This window comes from Callospermophilus lateralis, chromosome 19, assembly GCF_048772815.1.
Source record: "Callospermophilus lateralis isolate mCalLat2 chromosome 19, mCalLat2.hap1, whole genome shotgun sequence".
Taxonomy (NCBI): Eukaryota; Metazoa; Chordata; class Mammalia; order Rodentia; family Sciuridae; genus Callospermophilus; species Callospermophilus lateralis.
This window is the reverse complement of record NC_135323.1, coordinates 35,504,438-35,528,023: the sequence shown is the minus strand read 5'-3', so window position 1 is coordinate 35,528,023 and position 23,586 is coordinate 35,504,438. Positions and strand designations below refer to the sequence as shown.

Here is a 23,586-nt window from a genome sequence, read left to right as displayed (position 1 = left end):
CAGGCTCTCAGCCACCAGTCGGTGATCTCGGTGGGAGGGGCCACTTCCCCTGGCTTGCCAGCAGAAGTGCAAGGTTGAGTCTCCTTGGCCTTCCATGGACCCTGGAGCTAACCAGTGCAGCCCAAAGAGAATGTTCTGGTGGGCCCTGGGCTTTGGGTCCCATGTCTACCCTGACAGCAGGGCTTGGGTGTCCAGAGGAGCCCTCCTGCCCAGCCTGTGCTGTGGATTATCCACACATACACATGCTCACACACCATGTACATGTGTGAACGTGCCGCACACACACAGTATGCAATACAGGCGCACACACATTGATACCTGTGCATTCACATGCACTTCTCAGTGGAGGAAATTGTTAGCTATTCTGGAAGCTTCTATGTGAAGGGTGGGAATAGCCCTCATGGTCACGAGTCCATCCCACACCCCTGGGAGAGCCAGTGTGTGAGCTTCTGTTGCTGTAACAAAGTACCTGAGAGGACTCACTTATTCAGGTCTGTTGTGCTGTGGTTTAGAGGAAGCAGCCCATAATAGGGCAGACCCTTTGCTTTTAGGTCTGAGATGGGAGTGTTGGAGAGCAGCTACTCACCTCGTGGCCAGAGAGGGGAAGGGGCTCAAGCCCACAGGACCCCCAAGGACACTCCCAGTTACATAAAGACTTCCCACCAGGCCCCACCTTCCAGAGACCCCACACCTCCCCACAGTGCCCCCTGGGACCACGTCTTCTACACATGGGCCTTTGGGTGCTTCAGAACCTGCCATAGCAGCCAGGCCCCTTTGCTTGGCATGTGTGGGAGGGTGTCCTCATCTGCAGGTGTAGCCAGCCCAGGTTTTGTCCCCAGTGTCCATGTCCCTAGACCAGGATCCTCCAAGACTGTGTGGAGACGGGCTTTGAAGAGATGCCCCTGCTGAGCCAGTGCCCCTGTAAGACTCTGTTCTCATCAGGCGAGTTCAGCAGCTTTGGGGCTGACAGGGACAGGCTTGGGGTGTCTGGCACACCTCCTCAAAGCCTGGGAAGCTGCTGGCACGTGTGCAGAGTGTTGGCCGCTTACGAGGCCAGAGAGGCTGGGGTGTCCTGAGTCAGCTCTGGAGGTCTGTCTTCACTGCTGCCTTCTGGGGATCTTGTTGTGCTGCCAAGGCCCATCAGAAACCTGCAGGAGTGGACTGCAGCTTCCTCTGCCCCAGGCTGCACCCCACCAGTGATTCTTTAGAATGGGCAGGGTGCAGAGCCTGCCGCAGGTGGGGTCTGGACACTTGGGCTGTAGCTCCAGCAAACTTAGTGCCCTAACCTGAGCCTGGCCTTCCTGATCCCACGGGGGCAGAGTCATCTGACTTTCACTCCTCATGGATTGCTGGCTACAGCTGAAGGGCCTCTTGGCCAGGTCACCACCTGAGGCCAACTTGAATGCTAGATTCTTATAGAATCCTTTCTGAAGGCTTCATGGTCAGCACTCTAGAGCCCTGATCCCTGCAGGTGCTTATCTGAGAGGCACAGAAGGGCCGACTGAGGGAGGTGCTCTTCCTGCCCCGCCATCGCTGCCTGAGCGCATTCTGGCACCTGCTGTATGCAGTTCCAGGGCTGTGCCAGGCTCAGCTTGCAGAGCTGCGGAGCCAAGAACCCTAAATGGCTGACTGAAACACAAGCTCAGACCTTTAGGCCTCTTCAGCAGGAAGGTTCAGGGGTGCAGCTGTAGGCACCGCTGAACCTGGGGCTTGAAGGCATCTCTAGACCCACTTGAGGTCTGTGCTCCACTCTTGGGTTCCCTCTCCTTCCTCTGCACTGTCTCCTTCTCTGGCAGCTGCTCTCTCTAGGCAGCAGAAGTGACAGAAGGAAGTGTCTCCCGGGGGTTTAAACTAAAGCTGGTTAGCTGTCTGGCTGGGTCCTAGGTTCAGCCCTGTGTCAATCACAGTGGCCAGGAGGGAGTTAACCAGTCCAAGTCTTGTGCCCTCCAAAGGGGTGGGAGCAGCCTCACAGGGGACCTCATTGGATGATGGGGGGCGTCCTTGAAGGGGAGTAGCTGCCTGATGCCCAAAACCATAACTGCTCTCAGAGAGTTGCTTAGCAACCATGGCGTCCTCTGAGCATGAGTCCAAGGCACTCTGAGCATTTTACAGCACATGCAGAGAGGTGAGTGGCCTGGCTGAGGAAAGACCGTGGCAGGGGATAGAGAGGAAGGGACTGTGGATGAGGCAGGGGTCAGCACACAGGCTCCCAGCTTAGGTAGAGTGTGACTTCGAGCCTGTTGTCCCCACCAGGAGGGGGAAGGAATGTGGATTTTAGTTTGAGGTGAGAATGTGCTGCTTCTGCCAAGCCTTGCGTAGCCTCCTCTTGAAGGACTCTCTGTCCAAGAGATGGCACCAGCCTCTGAGAGTGGCCTGGAGCCCTGGGGAAGTGTTTCTTGAGTGAATAAACAAAGCCTCAACACATATGGCAGGTGCTGGGTCAGTGGACAGCCATGCTGGTGGAGGGCTGGGTTCACCCACACCCCAGGGTAGCATGTGACTCCCAGCCCCTCAGCCCTGATCAGCCACACAGCAGGGGCTGACATATCTTAAGCCCCGGCAGGGCTTGGTGTGGCATCTGCCCTTAAGGTCCCATTTCCTGCTTTTGCTGGGCACATGTCTAGATAAATCCCTTTCACCCCACATTCTCTCTCCTAGTCTGTTCCTGGGACAGGAATCCTCTTTTAACCTCAGAAGCCACATAGGCCATGCCCGGGGCCACACTGCTGGAGGCTTGGGGTTGGAGGTCACGGTGGGCAGGGACATGCTCTGACTCCTTGGACTGGCCCTCCCTCCCCCTGCCCTTGAGTGGGGATTGTATGGCCTCAGGGCTATGGCAGGACCTGTGACAGGGTGAGGGCAGTACAAGGCTGGGCAGCCCAGGGAGTCTTGCGTGACTGGCCAGTAGTGCTGTGGGACAGAGTTGAAGTCCCTTTAGCTGCAAAGCTCCTGGATTAAATAAAGTCCCTCTTACCCCTGGCATATCAAAGAGCTGAAAGGGACTTCCCCAGTGAGAGTAAGACCAGGGGTGGTCTTCTCCTCTGTCCCTTTCCTGTAGCACCCCTGAGACCGATGGCAGGTGACAGGCCAGGGATGAGAGCTCTGGGTGCCAGGACCAGCTGGGGCAAGGGCCCTGCAGTGTGGTGGGCCACAGGCTCCTGGGCCCTCGCCTGACTGGCATCTCCTGCAGCGGCGCGGCATGAAGGGCAAGGCCCGCAAGCTGTTCTACAAGGCCATCGTGCGTGGCAAGGAGATGATCCGCATCGGAGACTGTGCAGTGTTCCTGTCTGCCGGCCGCCCCAACCTGCCCTACATAGGCCGCATCCAGAGCATGTGGGAGTCCTGGGGCAATAACATGGTGGTTCGAGTTAAGTGGTTCTACCATCCCGAGGAGACCAGCCCGGGCAAGCAGTTCCATGAGGGCCAGGTGAGCCCAGAGGGCCAGCTAGGTGTTCTCCTTGTTGGGTCCATATGGGTGCCATAAGGTGGACCTGAGGTCCCCTCTGGGGCCAGGCATTCTGGGTGCTGGCAGCCATGGTCTGACCAAAAAGGGAGGCTGAGTCTGGGATCTAGTCTGCCACTGGCAGCAGCCCCGCCATGGGGCTGGGGTCACCCACTGTCCTGGTTTGGTCCTGACAGCACTGGGACCAGAAGTCTGGCCGCAGCCTTCCTGCAGCCCTGCGGGCCTCCAGCCAGAGGAAAGACTTCATGGAGGTAGGAGGGCCTCCAGTGGGCGGGGGTGGCCGCCTTCTCCCAGCATGGCCGTCGGGGTCCCGCGCTCAGACCTAGGCTCTGCCTGCACCACCCTTCGACCTTACTCTGGCCTCCGGCCTCGCTCTGGCTCTGAGCTGCCCGGCTCTCAATCTGTCTCCTGGTCTCACTTCTGTCTGTCTGGTTCCCTGTCTCTGTCCCTGAGTCTCAGGACTCTGTCTCTCCTGGTCTCTTGGTCTCTTGATCACGTCTATCTCTCGATCTTGGCCTCTATCTGTCGCTGGGTCTCCACCTCAAGGCAGTCCCAGGTTCCTCTGGTCTGGGAGGGGTTCTCCCGACCCTGTGCCCATACCTGAGGCCCCACCGTGCCCCACAGCGTGCCCTGTACCAGTCCTCACACGTGGACGAGAACGACGTGCAGACGGTGTCGCACAAGTGCCTGGTGGTGGGCCTGGAGCAGTACGAGCAGATGCTGAAGACCAAGAAGTACCAGGACAGCGAGGGCCTCTACTACCTCGCAGGCACCTACGAGCCCACCACAGGCATGATCTTCTCCACAGACGGCGTGCCCGTGCTCTGCTGAGCAAACCCCCCCCACCCCCCCAACCCCCGCCCAGCTGCCTCGTGCCCTGAGGGCCCACAGGGACCCTCGCCATCACTGCCACGGCGCGGGACCATGTGCATTGTGTGCATGCCAGTGTGCCCGTGGGCGTGTGCATGTGGCCAGGTGTGCACGTGGATGCCCCGGGCAAGTGAGTGTGTGTACATGTGTGTGCCCGTATGCATGCACGTGTGTGCACCCATGTGCACACGTCTCCACCCCAATCTCCCAACCCCTCAGTGCCCCAGGACAGGGGCTCCTCTCTGCTATCAGGGTGTGGCTCTGCTGGCCACCCAGGGCAGTCTCAGCAGGGACAGGCCTTGGCCTCCCCAGCACCTCATAAGCACTTGTAGAGGCAGGCCCTCCAGCCCCAGTGGGGGCCAGGTGCCCCCAGGCCCTGAAGACTGGGGGCTTGGTGGAGAGGGGGTTTCCAGGAACCCAGACTGATGCTCACTCTGGGTTCCAGCCACCCTCAGCATGGAGTCCACCCAAACCTCCCACCATGGACGTGGGCACCTGGTGCCAGCCAGCCTCACCATCCACGCCAGACTGCTGAGTGCCTGTGGCCTCCACCCTCTCAGGATGGCCTGGGCTTGGGGAGCAGAGCAGGGCCAGGGGGAGCCCAAAAGCATCGGCAGGCGGCCCTGGCAAGGGCCTGCCCCCCAGCCCAGACCCTCACACTACAGAAAATCCCAATGGTGCTGAAACCCTCGCTCCGGCCATGTCTGGCCCTCCCTGCCCAGGAGGGAGGCAGCAGTTCTTAACCTGTACAGTTTTATTGTACCAAGAGACTCGCCCCGCCCCTGTATCATAAGCCTTTAAATGGAGTCAACTTTTTAATTATATATATAAAGATAAATATATATAAATATATATAAATATAAACTTTTTAAAACTGTGAAAAATAGCTATGAAATTATAAAAAAAAAAGCGAACACATTCTGACGTGCAGAATATTATTTTTTATTTCCTGTTAGATTGTGAGTGTCTAGCACCCGGCTTCACTGGCCCCCCAGCCCCTAGCACACCCCCCAGCCCACTGTACTGTACTCACCCCCAGCTGAGAAGGAGTGAGGGAGAGGGAGGGGAGGGAGCCGCAGCCCCGCCCCCGCGGGCCCAGCAAGCACTTACCCAGCTCCCGCCTGGGAGCCAGGCCTCCAGCAGACAATCTTGAGGGAAGGAAAAGCCAGACTTCGGTTTTGTTTTTTGGGGGAATTGTTTTCCTGTTTTTGTTTTGTTTTGTTTTTTAAGTTACTTTTGGAATTTTGTTGGCAAATTCTGTGTGATCTTTTTCATAAAAAAAAAAAAGAAAAAAAGAAAAAAAGATTTAATTGGAAAAATAGCATCGCTTGGAGTGGTTCATTTCGGGAACTGGGCTGGGCTGGGGCCCTTGGTCTGTGGGAGTCCACTACAGGGACAAGGGAGGGCACAGGGAGTTTGGAGGTTGGGCTATCAAAATTCAGCTAATTTAAATGAGGGAACATTAAAAGCTGTTTCTCAGTTGCTCCAGCCGCCTGTCCATGGCTTGGCAGCGCAGATGGCTAGCAGCTGTGGTATTGGGCAGGACACGCAGTGCCCAGTGTTTAAAAAGTTCTATGTCCACACCTGGACAGGGCTCTGCAGGTCCGAGTGGCCGTGAGCCTGCCTTGAACCTCTGGGCCTGGAAAAGCTGGAGGCAGTGGGGACATTGCCTGCCCAGTGCCCTCTGGCCTGGGTCAGTTGAATGGCTGCAGATGTCATTCGGGCTTTGCTGTCACAGTTGTGGCAAAGGGCGGGACAATGACGTGTTAACACTGAGGGCAACTGGTGCGACCTCTGTGGCAGGGCTCTGAGGGCTTCGCTGCAGTGCAGACACGGATGGGCCCCCTTGCAACCCACAGGTGTGGGGGGAGTGGTGTGCCACCGCCATCTGGTGGCTATGTCTGGTATTGCCCCTTGGGCTTGGCCCACTTGATTGCCACTTGACATTCCCCAGGGGATGCCTGCAGGTTCCTGAGGCCATAGGACCAGAGCTCAGGTGGCCCTCCATCAAGGGGCCAAATCCCAGTCCTACACCTTGGGGGAAACTGAGGCACAAAACAGTACAAGAATTTTTCCTAACTGTACAGACCAGTTAGAACTGGGGCCTGAGCCCCCAAGGCTCGGATTTGTGTCACCTGACTTTGAGTGCCTGAGGAACAGGGGCCAACCTGCCTCCATGATCTTTGTGAGGCTAAAGGGGGCACCAAGGCATGTGACAACCCCAAGGTTTCCGGTTCCCCACCCCACATGTACAGTCCCCGCCCCGACTCCAGGGCCACCAGACCACCTCCCACAAACACCGGGCCCTGTGCAGGGGACCCTTTCCACCGTGAAAGACAGGTCCCAGCACTGTGGGGCAGCCTCGTCCCTTCAGCACCCTCCTTCCACTTCCAATGGCCCAGATGGCTGTCCTGCCCCCACCTCCATCCCCACCCAGATGCTTCTCGGGAGGCACAGGGAGGCAGTCTCTGCCGTCATCTTTTAATGGCCAGTGCGGTACAGTTAGAGGACACACAGGTGGACAGGACACAGCAGGGGACAGGACAGGGCAATTACAGCTGGGGCGAGGGATGTGGAAGGACTGGGGACCTCCCCTGGGAAAGGCATCCTTGGCAGGACATCCTCAAACCAGCCCTCCCTACTTGCCAGACTCCTGGTCTCCATCTGACCCTCCTTGAGCCTCCCTAGGCCAAGAGGTGACTTCAGTCAAGAGGGCCTACTTTGTGACCCTCCTTCTGTATCATAGGTAGGCTGAGTGCAGCCCCTGGCCTGTGCACCAGGAGGGTTCAGAGGGAGACCTCGGTACGGGGGTGCTGCCCGGGCCAGCTGTGCGGTGCCCATGAAGAGGCCAGTACAGACCAGAGGTACCATCCCCCCAGCCAGCGCACTGTTCGGGGGAACAGGGTGGACGACAGGCCCAGGGTGAGAAGGCTGGGGACTGCTCCTCTCTTCTGAGGTCCTCCTATGTCCGTGAGGAGGGGTCCCCCACCCCTAATTGATGCCATGGACAGTGACGAGGACCATGGGGCCCCTGAAGTAGACCCTGCGGTGGGGTCGCTGTGAAGGGGACACCAGGTGGCTGGCTGCCATCCTGGGTGGGGAAGGCTGGGTCTGACCCTGCAGAGTGCTGGCCTGGCTAGAGCTGGGGTCACGGGCTAGACGGAAGGGGAACGCAGGTGTGAGGCTAGACGCGGACACAGTGCTGGGCAGGGCCCTGGGTCACTAACACGTTCCAGGCTGGTGTGGCCGCTGGACCCAGAGAGGTGGTGTTAGTGGTATAGGAGGAGGCCGGGGCCCCGCAGGCACTGCAGGCAGGGAGGGGGTGGGGGCCTCAGGGTCCCTCGTCAGCCTGAGCAGCCCTCCCTGGGCAGCAGGAGGGCCAGCAGCCTGCAGTGTCCTGACTCAGGGGCCGGCAGAGATGGAGCCATTGGCGGTGCGGAGGCAGCTGCTGTGGGCATCGCGGGTGAGGCTGTAGGTGCAGTAGGCCACGGCGGAGCCCAGGGTCAGCCCAGACATGTAGGACACCGTCATCGTGTTCCCTGTGGACAAGACTGACCTGAGGGGGGCGGGGCAGCAGCCAGGCCCTAGGACCACACATGCTGGACAGACCTAGTAGTCACTGCTCCGCTGTGATATGTAGTGACAATGGCCAGCTCCCAGGGAGCCACCCTGCGTGAGCAAACCTCCCCAAGGACCTGCTGACCCCTCTGGGTCTTGCCATCCCTTAGCCAGCTGTTCCTTCTCCCATGAGGGGACCAGGCCTCACCTGCTTCTCTGTCCCCCACCCATTTTTGGGGGGAGGGTACTGGGTATTAATCTCAGGGGCACTCGACACATCCCCAGCCCTTTTTTAAATTTTATTTAGAGACAGAGTCTCACTGAGGCAGCGCCTCGCCATTGCTGAAGCTGCCTTTGAACTCGTGATCCTCCTGCTTCAGCCTCCTTGAGCCTCTGGGGTTACAGTCCCGGCCCCCCACCCATTTTTGCCTCCAGCTTCTGACCTCCAACTGCCTCCTCGTCAGGGACCCTTTGGGATGTCTGTTGGGCACCTTGAAGGTACCATGGCCCAAATCTGACTCCAACACCCCGACCCATGGGCCTCCTGTATCTCAATCCATGGCCATACCAAACTTCCTGTCCTGAGCGGTGGCCCCGAACCTTGGGAGCCCCATGACTTTCTCACACTCCCTCTCCCAATCTGTCAGTCCCACAAGCATGGAAACGTGTCCCTGATGCCTAGGCACTGCCACAGAGGAGGGCCACCAAGTAGTTGTGGAAGGAAGGAAGGAACGACTGGCAAATGTCCCACACCTACCACCTCCTGGGCGTGGTCTAGACCCCTAAAACCCAAGTGCACGCTCTTGCTGTCTGGCTGTGGCTCCTGAAGGCCTCGGTGTCCTCACTAAGGGGGGCCGGGCTGCTGGGAGGGAGCCCCACATGTGCCTCTGGCAAGCAGGTCTTACCTGCCAGCTCGCGCTGTTTGGGGCTCACTTTGCCCGCCGCCAGGATCATGGGCACACTGCCAAAGTAGCCATTGCTGATGCCCATGAGCAGCGAGAAGATGCAGGGCCAGGCCGGGTGGCGGAGGGCCGGCGTGCCGCTGGGGTAGACGCACAGGATGAACAGGGGAATGAAGACGACGCGCAGGCAGGAGCAGGCCAGCAGGTGGGTGCCCCGCCAGTCCACCGGCAGGGCCGCCAGGATCTGCAGGGAGGCAGGTGTTGGGACCCCGCCGGCCCCTGCCCTCCCCAGTCTACCTCCTCTCCTGTCCATCTCCACTATAGACTCTGGCCACCCCCTTGTCCCTAGACACCCTGGATCTGTCCAGAGCAGCCTGGTCCCCAGCCCTCAAAGATGCACCAAGCCCAACGATCACAGCAACAGATGGAGATGGTCCTTGTCATGTGCCTGACCCCAATCTAAACGCAATACTCTCAGGATGGGACCTTGACCCTATTAGAGAAACAAGGGTCAAGCCACCTGTGTCACATACAGGACAGTAGCAGGCCAAGGGTCTGGACCTGCTCTCTCGGCTCCGCTCCCTGGGAAGCACAAACTCATTCCTCAGCCCTCTCAGCAGTGTGACCCCAAGAGAGTGGCTTCCCCATCCATAAGACAAGGCTTGTCCCCAACCTGCGTGAAGCATCAGAAACCACAGCGTGGACCCCACCCGCTGCAAGTGAGGCAGAAGGTGTGCTGCATAGGTCATTCTAGTCCCTTTGGGTGGCTTCTGGGTGCTTCTGCCCTCTCCGTGTACCTCGAGGGCCTGTGTCTGTGCTCATCCCGGGAGGACCACCCCAGAGACCCACTGACTAGTGACCACGGAGCAGGAAGACTGGGCACAGGGGCCGCTGAGACGCAGCTGGCACTCGGAGCCACCTTACGGGACCAGGCAGGGGCCGCCGTGGGGGGGTGCTGTGGGACCTTGACATTGCATGGCTGCCACACTCCTGCCCGAGACCCGTATGCATCCTCAGCCTGGGGATCTTCCTGGGTGGGCCCGGGCCACCAAGGGCAGGGCGGGCAGGAAGCCCACCTTGCCCACGAAGTCCGAGAGGTTGAACACGGCCATGACCAGGATGGGCAGCCACTCGCCCAGCACGCAGTGGCGGATCTCGGATTCCAGGCCGGGGAACAGGCACAGCGTGATGAAGTAGGTCACCGCAATGGAGAGCATGTCGGCCCAGATGACCCGTGCCACCACGTAGCGGTGCAGCAGCAAGGCTGGGGGGTGGGGGGTGGGCAGGGTCAGAGGGCAGCACCTCCAGGGGCCCTGCCTGCTTCCCACCGGGGCACCACCCAACAAGCAGCCAGGACAGTGGGGTCCATGGGGCTGTGGGGGCGAGTGGGCTCCCTCACCTCTGAAGGTGGGCCAGCTCCGCTTGACTCGGGGCCGAGGCACGTCGAAGCGCATATAGGCCCCCCCGCCGCTGGCCACCTCATGGGCCGGGCTGTCCTGGGAGTCGCTGTGGGCCACCGCAGGGGCCTGGTGCTCCTGGAGGGAGGATGGAGTAGGATGGTGTTTGGAGGACAGGACAGAGGGAGCACTGGCCAGGCACCAGAGCCCAGTGAAGGAGAGCCACACTCAGGCTAACCTTCAGTTAGCGCCTACTGTGTACCGACGCCCTCCTTCCTGTTCCCCAAGAGCCCTCTGACTTCAGAGAGGGCGCATTCCTTCTCAAGACCCTCTCCCCACTTCTGACTGAGCACGGCACCCCACCCCCATCTTGCCCAGAGGCCCCTCAAGGCCTCCCACCACCTCTTGCTTCCTGTTGTCCCAGAAACACCCCAGCGGCTTCCAGCCTGAAACTCTGCCCAGGCTCCCCCGCCAGCCCCTCCTGGTGGCTTTGCTACTCCACTTCGGGGTTCCCCCAGATGGCTCCCCATGGGCTCTGACAGTCCACTGCTGTGTCCCCAGCCAAGGATCCAGGTGATTCCCTACACTCACACCTGCATGACCATCCTGGTGAGGACCCTTGGTGGCTCCCCTTGCCCTGCCTCCCCCGGGTGTCCAGCACTCCTGGCCTGCAGTGTCCTCAGGCCAGATATCTGCCAGCTGCAGGCCAGGGTCGCTATGCAGCATGTGGCCACCAGAGGGCACCCCAGCTTTCCAGAAGGTCCTCTGCCCTGCCCAGGGAGTGATAGCAAGGCCACTAGCTGGCCTGAGTTCTTGTGCTGGGGACCCTGCAGGGGAGGTGCCTCTGCTGGGGTTATGAGGCCAGCAGTTGGCCCCTGTTGGGCCCTGACCTCAGCAAAGCCAAGAGCCACAGACCTGAACCCCCATTTTTGGCTCCTGCCTGGGGCCTATGATTCCCTGGCTGCCTCTGGTGTTCTCCTCTGTGGGGATTCTGGGGGTTTGTCCCACCTCCTAGGTCCTCTCCCTGACCCTGGACAGGAACCCAGGGCACAGGTGAGCCTTGTTGCCTTCCTGGGAGTCTGTCCCAACCGGATGGGAACTTCCATCTACAGTATGTGGGGTGTCACAAAGAAAGGAACCGTGTGCACCCCACTTTGCAGGATACAGCAGCTGAGGGAGCCCCAAGCCCCACAGAATGGAGATGGGTGCAGCCTGAGACCCTGGGCCAAGGAGGGGATCCAGAGAAGGAACTCGGCCAGGATGTGGGCTGGAGGCACATGCCCAGGGCTGGCGGCGGGGATGGACACCCACCAATCCGTACCTGGAGTGCGCACTTACAAAGTGGATGTCCCCTGCGGCGACGTCGTGGTGTACGCGGTAGCCCGCCCGGCAGCCTCGGCTGTCTCGCGGCCGCGTGGTGTAGTAGAGCACAAAGCGGCTGCGCCGCACCAGCAGATGCAGCAAGAAGCAGAGCAGCTCCAGGCCCACGGAGACCAGGAAGAAGATGAGCGTGCTGGCGCGCTCGTCGGGCAGCAGCAGCTTGGTGAGGATGCGGCTCAGGGAGATCATAACCCCCGCGGTGCCTGGGGCAGGGACCAGGGGCTCGGCCTGACCCCGCCCCCAGCCCGGCCCCATTCCACCGAGCCCCTCCCAGCTCTAGCCCATCCATTAGTCCCCCACCCAACCCCCCAGGAGCCCACCGCAGAGGGACAGTGCAGGCTCACTGCCTCCTCCTGCACTGTGGCCTGAGCTGGGGCCCTCCACATCTGTCTGTCTCTCAGCATTTCCTGAGGGCCAAGCATGTCCAGCCCTGAGGACCTAGTGGTAACACACAGGGCCCTGCCTTCTTGGGGCTTGTGGGGACATGTTCAAACAAGTCCCAGAAGCACAGGTCGCAGATTGGGGTCAGAGAACTGTATCGAGTTTCCCACAAAGCACAGATGTGGGCAGGGGGCATTAGAGAGCTCCTGTCTCAGGAGGGGACTGAAGTCTGCAGGACAAGGGAGTTGGGCATGGACTGGAGGACCAGTGTGTCCCTGGCAGGGGGCTGGTAGGGGCCATGTGCTCCTGTGTTAGAACAGAAGGAAGCCTGGCCCCATGGCACCCTCCTGTAATCCCAGCAACTTGGGAGGCTGAGGCAGGAGGATGGAAAGGTCAAGGTCAGCCTCAGCAATCTAGCAAGACTCTAAGTAACTTAGTGAGAGAGACCCAGTCTCAAAATTAAAAAATAAAAGGGGCTGGGTTGTGGCTCAGTGGTTGAGCAACCCTGAGTTCAATCCCTGGTGCTACAAAATCAAATCAAACCAAACCAAACCAGGAGGCCAGAGGACACGTGGAGAAGGGGCCTCAAAGCACCGGCTCCAGTGCACGGCAGGCCAAGAAGCAGGTGGCAGGACAGCCACTGAGACCATGCACTGGTGCCCAGAAGGCCAGCCCACAGGCCCTGGAGCACTGGCTGCTGGGTAAAGGACAGGCTTGAGGGCAGGGTCTTGGTAACTGGGCAGCTAGCAGGAGGTGGTTGTGTGGCTCCGAGGCTCTGAGAACAGCTTGGTGTTGAAGGGTGACACCCAACATCACAGGAGTGGAGGGACTGAGTCCCTGACACACACACACACACACACACACACACACACACTCGGGCACACTTGACATACCACATGCAGCCTTGTGGGCACTGCCACACTCCAGTCACCACAGCCCAGAAACAGGGCACACACACGTATGCACGCACATCCACCCCTCTGGTGGGGAGTGCGTCCCACTCCACCCCTCCCCAGCCAGGTGAGGAGATAAATCCCCAGCCCAGCATGCTCAGGGCGCATATTTGGGGGTCCCCAGGAAGAAGCTTCCAGAGCCCAAGCCAGCTCAGTACCCCCGGGGGTCTGCGATACTCACTCTCCCCGGTCATCACCCCCTGCGTGTACCTCTTGGGCAGCATCCCCGTGTACCCATAGAAGCTGGATTGCTGCACTTAAGAGAGAGAGGGGGAGACTGTGAGACACCAGCCGTCACCTACATCTCACGGCGACCCGAGCCCCCTGGGGTGGGAGAGGGTGTGTGCAGAGAATTCAGCTCCACTGCTGGTTGAGAGGGTCCCTGAGACCGCCTTGCAGCTGCCTTAGGAACAGAGATGTCCCCTGTAGTGCCCATAATGCTGTCTACATCCCTGCTCGTGGGGTTGGTCAGAGGCACTGAGGAGCCCTGGCCAAGAAACAGGAGCAGAGAGGACATTGCCACTTGAGGATGAGGCAGTGCAAGCTCCCTTGGCTTTTCTGTCTTCCTCCAGTAGTGACCCAGGAGGCCACCAGACCGAGAACCCCACTCCCCACGAGACTGTATTGGACACAGCTGTGCCCAAGAGCAGGACGTGCAGCAACAGCAAGCAACGGTTTCATTACGCAGCCAGGGGTTTCGGGGGCCCCTTCGTTAGTACAGCATAACTGCTCTCATCCTACCCAGCACCACACTCCAGCAGCATCCAGGGAAGATGTGCTGACTTGGACCCCCACACCCACCGAGTCCCAGAGAGCCCACTGGCTCTGTGCCAATCCCCGCCCCCATAGTACTGAGGATTTGACCTGGTTGTGCTGTGCCACTGAACTACATCCCCAGTCCTTTTTATTTTTCATTTTGAGACATGGTCTCCCTAAGTTGCTGAGGCTGGCCTCAAACTTGAAATCCTCCTAGGGCCTAAGCCTCCCTAGCAGCTGGAATCATAGGCATGCGCCACCGTGCCCAGCTCAGCATTTGCTTTTTGACAAAACAGATCAGACCTGGGCACACTGCCTGCATGGAGACCATGATTTCATGACAACATAAACATATGTGCGTGCGTTTATGGGGTCATCTTGTCAAGTGCGTTCCTTCCTGGAAGTCACAGTAAAATAGGCTGTGGCTGGGGCTCAGAGGCAGGGCATTTGCCTGGCCTGTGGGGATACCCTGGGCTGCATCCCTGGCGTTCACTGCCCCCTCCCCCAAACAAAAAGTTTGAAAGCCTGCAAAACGATCATCGTGGACCCTCACAATGTCACTGCCGTGAATGACAGAGACATGCCTAGGAATCACCCCGGATTAAAGGAGATGAAGAGATGGGCCTGTACACGCAGCGTGTGACACTGGAGTGAATCCAGGTCAGGAAAAAAGGGATACCAAGGGGCTGGGGTTGGGCTCAGCTGCGGAGCACTAGCCTAGCAGGCAGGCGTGAGGCCCTGGGTCCCACCCCCAGCACCAAAAAAACAAAACAAAACAAAGAACTGTCATTGGGGAGTCACTGAGACTTAAGTCTAGATTGTGGCTTCCATAATAGTACCCTTACGTGTGAAATTTCCAGATTGTGGCAATTATAATGTGGTTAAATAGAAGAAATATCTAAATTGGCCCAGTGACACACACCTGTAATCCCAGGCTCAGGAGGCGGAGGCAGGAGGATACCAAGTTCAGGGTCGGTCTCAGCAACTTAGTCTCAAAAGGGCTGGGACTGTAGCTCATGGGTAGAGCACCCTTAAATTAATTCCCGAGTACCAAAAAAAAAAAAAAAAAAAAAATCTAGAAAATACACCCTGAAGTCTTAGCGTTCAGGCAGCAAAGGTGACCACGGTGTGCGGGGAAATGAATTATTTTATATTTATTTATATTTAGGGGAAACTGACGTACAGGCGGGGTAGGGCCGGCGCATAGGGCAGCTCCTCCTCTTATTCTTGCAGGCTTTTTGTTGGTTTGCAATTTTTTAAAATAAAAGACTTTAGAAAAAATTTGAGAGCCTAGCCCAAGAGGAACAGTGACACAGACAGGAGGGTCCTTGCACGCTGGGTCACATCCGCGGAAGCCAGGGGGCTGTCCGGGCTCTGGGGCTGCGTGGGGGCGGGCTCTGCACACAGGCGGGTGGCCTGTTTGGCCTGGACGCTCAGCCCTAGGTGCCCCCAGCGCAGCCGGCCCTGCCCGCCCCAGCCCCCTCCCTACCTGTGCAGCCGAAGGCCACGGTACCCACGGCGGCCAGGTTGATGGCATAAGCCTGGTCGTGTGCGAAGAGCTGCAGCCACACGTCACAGACACTGATGAAGAGCAGGGGGCCCAGGGCTAGGAGGTAGCCTGTGGGGAGAGGCCGGTGAGACCCAGGGCAGGCTAGGCGGCCCCCTCCACCGCCCCTCGGCTGGGGTCAGGTCGGAGGCGCCCTCCCCCTCCCCCTCCCCCTGAAGCTGGACACGGCCTTGGAACGGGAAGGAAGAGCAAGGTTGAGTCAGGAGAAGAGCAAGTGCCGAGGCCTGGGAGACAAAGTGGGGGGCCACAGAGCCTCTGGGGGTGCAGGGTATCCCATGGGCTCCCAGAGGCCCCACTAGGACCTGACTCTGTTTCCCCCCCATAGAAGCCCATGGCATCCTTAGGAAATGTGCCCACTTCACAGACAAGGAGCGTGAGGCTCAGGGAAAACAGGGGTGGGGGGACAGGGTGGGGAGTCGCGGAGGGATGGGGGGGTGAGCACTGCACAGGCGCGTGCGCTGGGAGCCGGCGGGCGCACCCGTGGTGATCCTGGTGTGCAGGTTCAGCCTCTCCACCAGGACGTTGTTCAGGAGCACAGCGGCCAGGGCCACCAGGATGTAGGTGAGGCTCATGTCGAACACAATGGAGGTCCCTGGAGGGCCAGCGACAGCAGGTACTCAGAGAGGGCCACCCTCTGCCCATCCTCGCTCACTGCCCAGAGGCGGTGAGTGGCTGCCCTGAGGCCACTCGGCAATTCACAGTGGAGTCAAGATCTGAATGAAGAGGGTCGTCGCCAACAGGGTCCTGGCCCAGGGGGTTTCTGGAAAGCCTCAGTCACTGAGCACACCCTGAGGGCTGGGTGGGCTGGGGAGCACCCACCTGGGTACTTGTGGTGCAGGTAGTCAACATCGGTGATGAAGCTGTTGTAGGGCAGCAGGAAGCCCACGCCGGCCAGCAGCATAGCAAAGTAGATGGCATGGTAGCGGTCATCCGGCACTGGCTCCTCCTCTGCCAAACCCCGAGACCTCAGGTGAGGCGTGGGTGAGCCCACTCGTGCCAGGCCACAGCACCAAGGCCGCTGTCCACCACCAGAGCCAGTGTGCATCCCTAGGGCCACAGCTACTCAGATGCCTCTCATCACGGCCCAATGCCACCCTGCGAGTCTGATCTCCCAGTCACTTGGCCCAACTCCTCAAGTTAGGGAAACTGAGGATCAGAATCAGAGGGCCCTTACCCAAGGTCACACAGCTGGGCTGAAAGCCAGCTCTTTGAACCTCACATCCAATCTTCCAGGCTCCTTTGCAGTTAGGCATGGCTTGATTTGCCCAATAAATGAGACCAATGTCACTTCTATATAAAAGCCTCATGGGTCAGTACATGATTCACATGTGCCCAGTGAGCATGTGAATGAGCATGGAGGACCGGGGGAAGATAGAGCCTCCTCAGCTCTGACTTTGGCTCTGACCTGTGGGTGCAGAAGGCTCTTCTGCATGGGCCCCAAGGCACAGGGCAGAGGCTGAGTCAGGGTGCAGGACTACCACATCCCAATGGGGCCTCCCCTCAACGAGGACCCCAGTGTCCTCTGCCCTGGGCTGACCAGAGGTCGTGAGGCCAACTCCCATCTGGGACTCACCAGAGTCCATGGACATCAGGATGCCCCTGGCCCTAAGGCCCTGCTCCCGAGCTGCCTCTGCCGCTGCTGCCCTGGCCTCCAGTTGGAGGCCCTCGAAGCCGAAGCTGGTCACCACAGTCCTGTCAGGAGTGCCGGCCACACTGGACTCCTTGAGGCGCTGGCTTCCGACGGAGCCCATGGTGGCCTGTGCTGCGGAGGAAGGAGATGAGCAGGGGAGGGTCCCAAGCAGTACCCAGGGGGCCATCCCTTCTATTCATTCCTCCTTCTTGATATTTCATCACGAAGGTCATGGGCTTAGCAGTGAGGTGATGTCACCTCATGTGTCCCAGGAAGCTCACTCGTGTTGCCATGGAGATGGGGTGGGAAGGGTAAAGACACAGCCCAGGAGATCAGCTCAAAGGCTAACAACCGCGGTGGTCTCTGGGCGTGGGAAGAGATGGAGAGCAGGACTGCTTTGGAGGCGGAACACCAGCACGTGGTGAGCAATCAAACAGTGGGGGACATCATGGAGCACTTTGTGCCAGCACCAAGCTAGAATGCCTCTCCAGGTATCCCTTGTCACCAGGAGGGAGGTGCTGAAATTCATTCATTATTCAGCCAGCAAAAGGGAAAGTTATGGGGTAAATAACTCCTGCTCTGGCCTCTAAGGCAGAAAGTGGTAGAGTCTGGACCCAACATCAGTCTGTGGGTCACTTAGAGCCCCCATGCCCCTCGGGATTCTGAGGCCAACCACCTTCAGTGGCAGGCAGTTCTTTCGCTGCTCTTGCCTCAGTGTTTCTTGCTTCGATTTGGATCTGCTAGCCCTTGCCTTTGGGGGAGAAGGAAGGAGTTCAGTGTTCCATGATAGTGAGAGATGGGACACCACAGCACAGGCTCCTAAGAGAGGTGCCTCAGCATCCCTGGCCCCACAGGCATGTGGGATTTCTTCCGGAGGAAGTGGGGAGAAGCCAGCCCCAAGGGACCTGCGAGCCACAGTTATTCCCATTATCCCTGGGGCTGATCTGCGGCAGGCCTCTCGCTCTTGCCTGCCCCTTCCCATCTCTGGGGCCCCACCACTCCAGCTCCCCTGCCTCAGTTTACCCCATTCCCAGCCGCCAGGTGGCCTGTGCAGACTTGTCACCAAGCTCTCCTCTTGGCCCCTGTTCCCTTCCCTAGGTCTCTAGCAAGTTTTATTGGAGCCAGTGATGAGGTTGGGGGCCTTCCTGGGGCCAACCCAGGTGATTGGTAGCCATGGCCAGTGGAGATGAGGTCAAGGGCTTCTCCTTCTGGGGATTGGGAAGTCGGGCGTTCCTCCCCTCCTGGCTCGAGCCTCTCCTGACAGCCCCCTCATCAGTGTTGCTTCTCCAGCCACATCTGGCACTGGAGGGACTCAGCAGGGTCTAGGACAGAGATGGCCTGGGCTCAAATGTTGGTGGTCCTGGGCACACCCTTGTCCTTGCCTATCAACCGGACACACCAGTCTGACCTCAAGAGTGGTGGGTTGGAGACCCTTGCTCATGCCCTTCTTGGGTCCTGGCCCACCCATCCTCCTCCCTTAGACATGAAGAGCCAGGGGAAGGGGACCAAGGGAGAATGACAGTCCACAACAATAACAGTCCACTCCTGCCACCAGCCTCCTTAGGATGGAAGTGCAGCCCGATGGGCATCCAAGTCCTAAGAGGAAGGGCTTCTGAAATGCAGCACCAGGTCCCACAGTGTCCTGGATGTGCCCGATCAGCATGTGAGGCTTCCGCCTCACTGAGGCCATCCCACCGGGGAAAGCGGACGTGCTCAGCGTCAGGGTGGTGGTGGTGGGGAGGCCCCTCTGCTCCCTTGGGCTCATCAGTGTGGCGGGCAACTGCCACCTACACTGCCCGCCTCAGCCACCATCCCATGGCCTTTAACTCTCTCCTCCCCTGACACCCCCACTCACACCAGCTGCCCAGGGCTTCAGATTGTTCCTCCTCTTATGTCCCCTTTACTTAAGATTTAAGGACATAAATATAATACAAACTCGGTGTTTATAAGGCTCTTCTCGGCTCCTTCACCCTGAGCTACTAGGATTCCTCTGTCCCAGCCCCACAGAGCCGCTCAAATGACACAGGTCATTTCTTTGGCCTTAGACCACCCTTTGGGCCTCAGTGTCCCTACCTCCTTATTGTGAGGACACAATAGAGAAAGAACAAGGGGAGAGACTATTTCATAAATGGAGAGGGCTGGGTGGTTAGTAGAGAAGGTGTGGCTGCACACAGTAGGTGTTCAATCGTGCCATAAACAGCCATCTAGAGAGCACCATGTAAACCAGAGCTCTCCTGATCCTCACAGTTCGGCAAAGGATGGCTCATGCCCCCATTTTGCAGAAAGGGTGGCTAAGGTGCCCAGAGGTCAAGTCCAGGGTCAGGCAGCTCAAACTGGAGCTGGGCCTGACAGACCACCTTTGGCCCCACCACGGCAGCAGGGGCTGCATGTGCCCCGGGGCAGTGTGGAGGTACTGAGTGTCAGTGCCAGGCTGACCTGGCTCTGAGGCTGCTGAGCTCCACTTCTAGCCAGCAGAGGGACAAGGGAAACTGAATTTCACTTGGAAAGCCAGTCTGCTCACCCTCCTAGGCCTTGAACTTCTGGCTCCGCCACAAGTCCTGCTTAGCTGGATGCCCTTGGATGCCCTGTCCCCTGTCGCTGTTCATCCCACAGCCCAGCTTCTGGGCTACCCAACTCACAGCGGCAGGGTTGTGGGTTTCAAGACCCTCAGGCCACCCCCTTTCTGTAGCCCCCAAAGGACAAATGAATGCAGGGGCCACAAGCTGGGCAGGGCCTGGGATGAAGAGGCTCCAGGCTGCCCAGGCCCACCACCCTCCCCGGACCTGGGTGCTGGCACGTTCCCAAATGCTCAGCAGCCCCAGAGGCTCCTTCTGCCTCCCAGGCCCCAGCAGCAGCAAAGTTGGATCCCAGGCCCGGGTCCCCAGGCAAAGGGGAGACCCCTTAGGCAACACGAGGTGACCCCTGGGCCCAGGCCCCACCTCTTTCGGCAGCTTTCCCAAGAATTAGGAGGTGACTGTCTGGGAAAAGGAGTGAGATGGGCGAGCGAGGCTCAGGAGGAACTTGGGGTGTGCCCGAGGTCGGAGGGAGCGCCTAGACCCAGCTTGGCCTGGGCTCCCGGCGCCTGTCACCTTCCTGGGTCCGGATCCCGCGCTCGCAACTGGGATGCTGGCCCGCTCCGATGCTGGACGGGGCGGGGGAAGACCCGCTTTCAGCGACAGGGGTGCGATGGGAGACTCGGGGTGCGGTGGGAGACTCGGCGTCCGGGCCGGCGGAGAGGAGGGGACGCGAGTGGGGCCGCGCGCCGCAGACAAAGGCTCCGACAGGTCCCCGCCGGCGTCTCCCCGCGCCGCAGCTCGTCCCCGCCCCGCCCGCCACCCTGGCCGCCAAGCTTACCTCGGCCAGGCCCGGGACTGGGGTCTTCGGCGCCCCGCCGGTGCCCCGCTCGGGCCGGGCGCGGCTGGCGTCCTCCGAGGGTGCCAGGTCCGCCCCGGCCCCGGGTCCGCGAGCGCGTCCGGGGGGCGCAGCGGCGGCGGCGAGCACAGCCGGGCCCGCGCTCCGCCCGCCGCCCCGCCCTCGCCGGGCCCGCCTAGGCCCGCCCCCGGCCCGCCTTCTTTCTCTTGGCCACGCCCCTTCCCTGCCTCCCTCCCCGCTGCTCCACCTCCGCTCCGGACCCGCCCCTCCTCCCCATCCTCCCGGACCCGCCCCCTCCTCTTATCCCTCTTTCCCCCTCCTCGCGGCCCAATTCCTGCCCCGGGTCCCGTCTCCTCCCTCCCCTCCGCTTGGCCACGCCCCGTCCCATTCTGCCCTCCCCCTCCACCCGGGTCTACCGCCGGCCCCGCCCCCTCAACTAGGCCACGCCCCAAAGCCCTCCCCCTCCTCCATCCCGTGGCACTCGTAGGGGTGGGGGTAGGGCCGAGACCGAGGTCGGGATCCCCAGATCCCTGACCCTTGAGGCACAGCTTGGTGGCTTTGGCGACCTCAGGGTGGCTTGAGGCTGACCTAGCCCACCTAAGAATCAATCGCAGCCAACCCCCTTCACCTTGGTGCCAAGCCTCCTCTCCTCCTCTCCCCGGCAGGATGACCAGACTAAAATTTTCCAGGTTGAGTGAGGAGTTGAGAGAGAAAGTGCCCAGCGCAACGCCAGCCCGGCCAGGGATCGGGGGTCGCTCCTCCACCCCTGCACCTGTGCGGCGCTCGCTGGACTCCCACTTCTTCCCAGCCTTGGATCCCACCTGACTAGGTCGCTTCCCATCTCCGAGCCTTGTTTTTCTCCCAGGTCAGTGGAATTCTAACCCTTCCTAAGCACTCGCGCTTTGCTTGAGCATCAGTTTACTGACTGGGACATGTCCCTGAGAGAGGCCATTGAAGCTCAGGAGACATTGTGGGTTGCTGAAGAAGACTCCACACTGGTCCTGTCATTAGAAATGAGCCCACCATTGGGGCAGGTAGAAGGGCGGTGCCAGAGGTGAGGTCAGGAACCAGGTGGGAAGCAGAAAGTACCCTGGGTCTCTCCAGTGTAGGGCTGTACTGGAGGATCAGGGAGGCCTCCCAGGACCAAGGCACCAACTGGGATTGGCAGAGGTGCCAGCCAGGGAACCTGCCAGGCCCCACCTGGATGCCCTTCCTCCCCTTTCCAGCAGACTAGGCTTCTGCCTGGAGCCCCACCTTGACATCTGCCCCTCCAGGGAGCCTTAGGGTTGCTGATGCCCATAGTTGGGATTTTCCCAGGGCCTCACCCATGAGAGGTGAGGTCCCTGAGAGTAGGGACTGCTTCAGGGTCTCAGGGTTCTCAAGCTCCGTGGTATACACTCTCCGGGGTGAGTCCATCCCCCTGGCCTTCCTCTGCCGCGGTTTGGGCCAGGGGCTGTTCCTAAGAATCAATCACAGCTAGAGCCTAAACAGGTGTTCTTGGCCAGCACAGGAAGACAGACCTTGATGCCCCGGTGTGAGAGGCTTCCAAATCAAACAGGTCCGAGAGTGTGAGACAGTTCTCAAAGCAGGGGACACACAAGGTTTCCTGACCTGATGGCCTTCTATCTGATGGAGGACACTGGCAACAAATAGCATGATTCCTAGAGCATCAAGTGCTTGAAAGACAAGAACACAGAGTGATGGTGTGGACAATAGCATACGATGGTAGAGAAGCGGGTGGGCAGTTGTCCAGGTGGTCAGCAAAGGACTCTATGAAAAGGTGACATCTGGACTGAGAGACTCACATGATGGAAAGAAGCCGGTAGCAGGAAGTTGTGGTGAGGGTGTTCTGGGTGAGGAGAGCAACCTAGGGAACATAGGCAGGGAATGTAGCCAGGGACAGAGGAAGGGAGGACAAAGGATAGGAGATGGAGTCAGGGACAGAGATGAGCCAAGGAGGGTCTTATTGGCCACCAGAGGAGTTGGAGACCTATAGAGATTTTATTAGATGAAGGGAGAAGACAAGATCAAGGTTGTATTTTATTAAAAAAAATATTTTTTTGGTACTGGGGTTTGAGCCCAGGGACCTCTACCACTGAGTCACATCCCCAGCTCACCCCCCTTTTTTTGAGTTAGGGTCTCACTAAGTTGCTGATGGGCCACACTAAATTGCTAAGGCTGGTCTCCAACTTATAATCCTCTTGCCTCAGCCTCCCAAGCAGCTGGGATTATAGGCGTGCATCACCACACTTGTTTAAAAAGTTCCCCTTGCTGGGTTGCTGGTGCGAGTGCAAATTGGAACAACCCTTCCGGAAAGTGAATTGGCCTAAAAAAAAGACATGCTTTTTGGTCCAGAAAATCTAGCCCAAGGAAATAATTCTAAATATAGAAAAAGTCTTTATATCCAAAGATGTTTGTCATAATAGCTAAACACTGAAAGGAGCCCCACACAGGTCTCATTCCTCCCTGAAGTGATTGTTACATTTGAAAAACCCAAGACAATCAGTGGAATCATGTGTGACCCTACAGAGAAATCTTGTCACCAGGATATGTGGTTAGGAAGGATTTATAATAATCTGGAGAGTTGGCAGAACGAAAGTGTTAAGTGACACAGAAATAGGAAATGGCAAGATATCTTCTACTACATAAAAAAATTTGAGAAGCTGGATAAACGATTTTTTTAAAAAAACTATAAATGAGCAGGAAAGCTGCTATCAGAAGAGTAAGAAACTTAAATAGAAACCATCCCTGGAGAAGAAAGAATTTTGATAATACATTCCTACTTTACTACTCCCCAACACCTGGCTTTCACAGTTTCACAGAATGATAGAATCTGATCAAATTTTTAAAGGTGGGAGAATTCGAAGGCTAGTTAAAATATTCCAGTGCACAGGGCAGGGGCCGGGGTGTGGGGGGAGACAAGAAAAGCTGCCAGATCTGACAAATATTATCCAAGAAAAAAATAGACTTGTCTTGCCTATATCAGTAGAAAATCCCAAGTAAATCAGGCACTGTGGCACACAATATAATCCCAGTGACTTGGGAGGCTGAGGCAGGAGAATTTTATTTTGCTTTATTTTTTTGTGGTGATGGGGATTAGAACCTATGACCTTGCACATGCAAGGCCAGCACTCTACCAACTGAGCTATATCCTCAGCCAAGGTAGGGAGATTTTAAGTTCAAGGCCATCCTCATCAACTTAGTGAGAACCGGTTTCAAAATAAGAATAAAAATGATTGATGGTTGTAACTCAATGGTAGAGCACCCCTAGGATCAATCCTCAGTATAAGAAAAAAAATCCCCAATAAAACATTAGCAAAGGAATAAAAAAGATATTAAATTAAGAATATCCTATAA

General features: G+C 58.4%; 2 protein-coding genes across 10 annotated transcripts in view; one reads left to right on the top strand and one right to left on the bottom strand.

Annotated features, from left to right (window-relative positions):
• Positions 1 to 5,654, top strand: part of Tnrc18 (trinucleotide repeat containing 18) — a 91,253-nt gene extending 85,599 nt beyond the window's left edge. For all 8 annotated transcript variants that reach the window (XM_076840692.1, XM_076840698.1, XM_076840697.1 and 5 more), the window contains 3 exons: positions 3,191 to 3,427; positions 3,640 to 3,714; positions 4,088 to 5,654. In XM_076840692.1, the coding sequence (XP_076696807.1) occupies positions 3,191 to 3,427; positions 3,640 to 3,714; positions 4,088 to 4,294 (519 nt within the window). In that variant the 3' untranslated portion in view covers positions 4,295 to 5,654. The remainder of the gene's footprint in view (positions 1 to 3,190; positions 3,428 to 3,639; positions 3,715 to 4,087) is intronic.
• A 1,145-nt stretch (positions 5,655 to 6,799) lies between these two features.
• Positions 6,800 to 20,354, bottom strand: Slc29a4 (solute carrier family 29 member 4). 2 transcript variants are annotated; one of them, XM_076840474.1, is made up of 11 exons: positions 20,212 to 20,354; positions 16,801 to 16,989; positions 16,047 to 16,175; positions 15,706 to 15,819; positions 15,150 to 15,278; positions 13,086 to 13,160; positions 11,529 to 11,773; positions 10,193 to 10,328; positions 9,870 to 10,057; positions 8,797 to 9,037; positions 6,800 to 7,872 (listed from the first exon to the last, which is right to left on the bottom strand). In XM_076840474.1, the coding sequence occupies exons 2-11, from the start codon at positions 16,976 to 16,978 to the stop codon at positions 7,736 to 7,738; spliced, it is 1,572 nt and encodes a 523-aa protein (XP_076696589.1). In that variant the 5' UTR covers positions 16,979 to 16,989; positions 20,212 to 20,354; the 3' UTR covers positions 6,800 to 7,735. The 2 variants fall into 2 exon arrangements, with proteins under 2 accessions (XP_076696589.1, XP_076696590.1); XM_076840475.1 differs by having other exon boundaries at positions 16,801 to 16,984.
• Positions 20,355 to 23,586: the final 3,232 nt, after the last annotated feature.

Excerpts from the sequence above, each read along its gene's own strand:
- Slc29a4 (XM_076840474.1), bottom strand. The coding sequence starts at position 16,978 with ATGGGCTCCGTCGGAAGCCAGCGCCTCAAGGAGTCCAGTGTGGCCGGC. Across the intron at positions 15,820-16,046 it reads CCTGCACCACAAGTACCCAG|GGACCTCCATTGTGTTCGAC; the intron begins GTGGGTGCTCCC and ends CTGGCCCTCCAG. Across the intron at positions 13,161-15,149 it reads CGTGGCCTTCGGCTGCACAG|TGCAGCAATCCAGCTTCTAT; the intron begins GTAGGGAGGGGG and ends CTCTCTCTTAAG.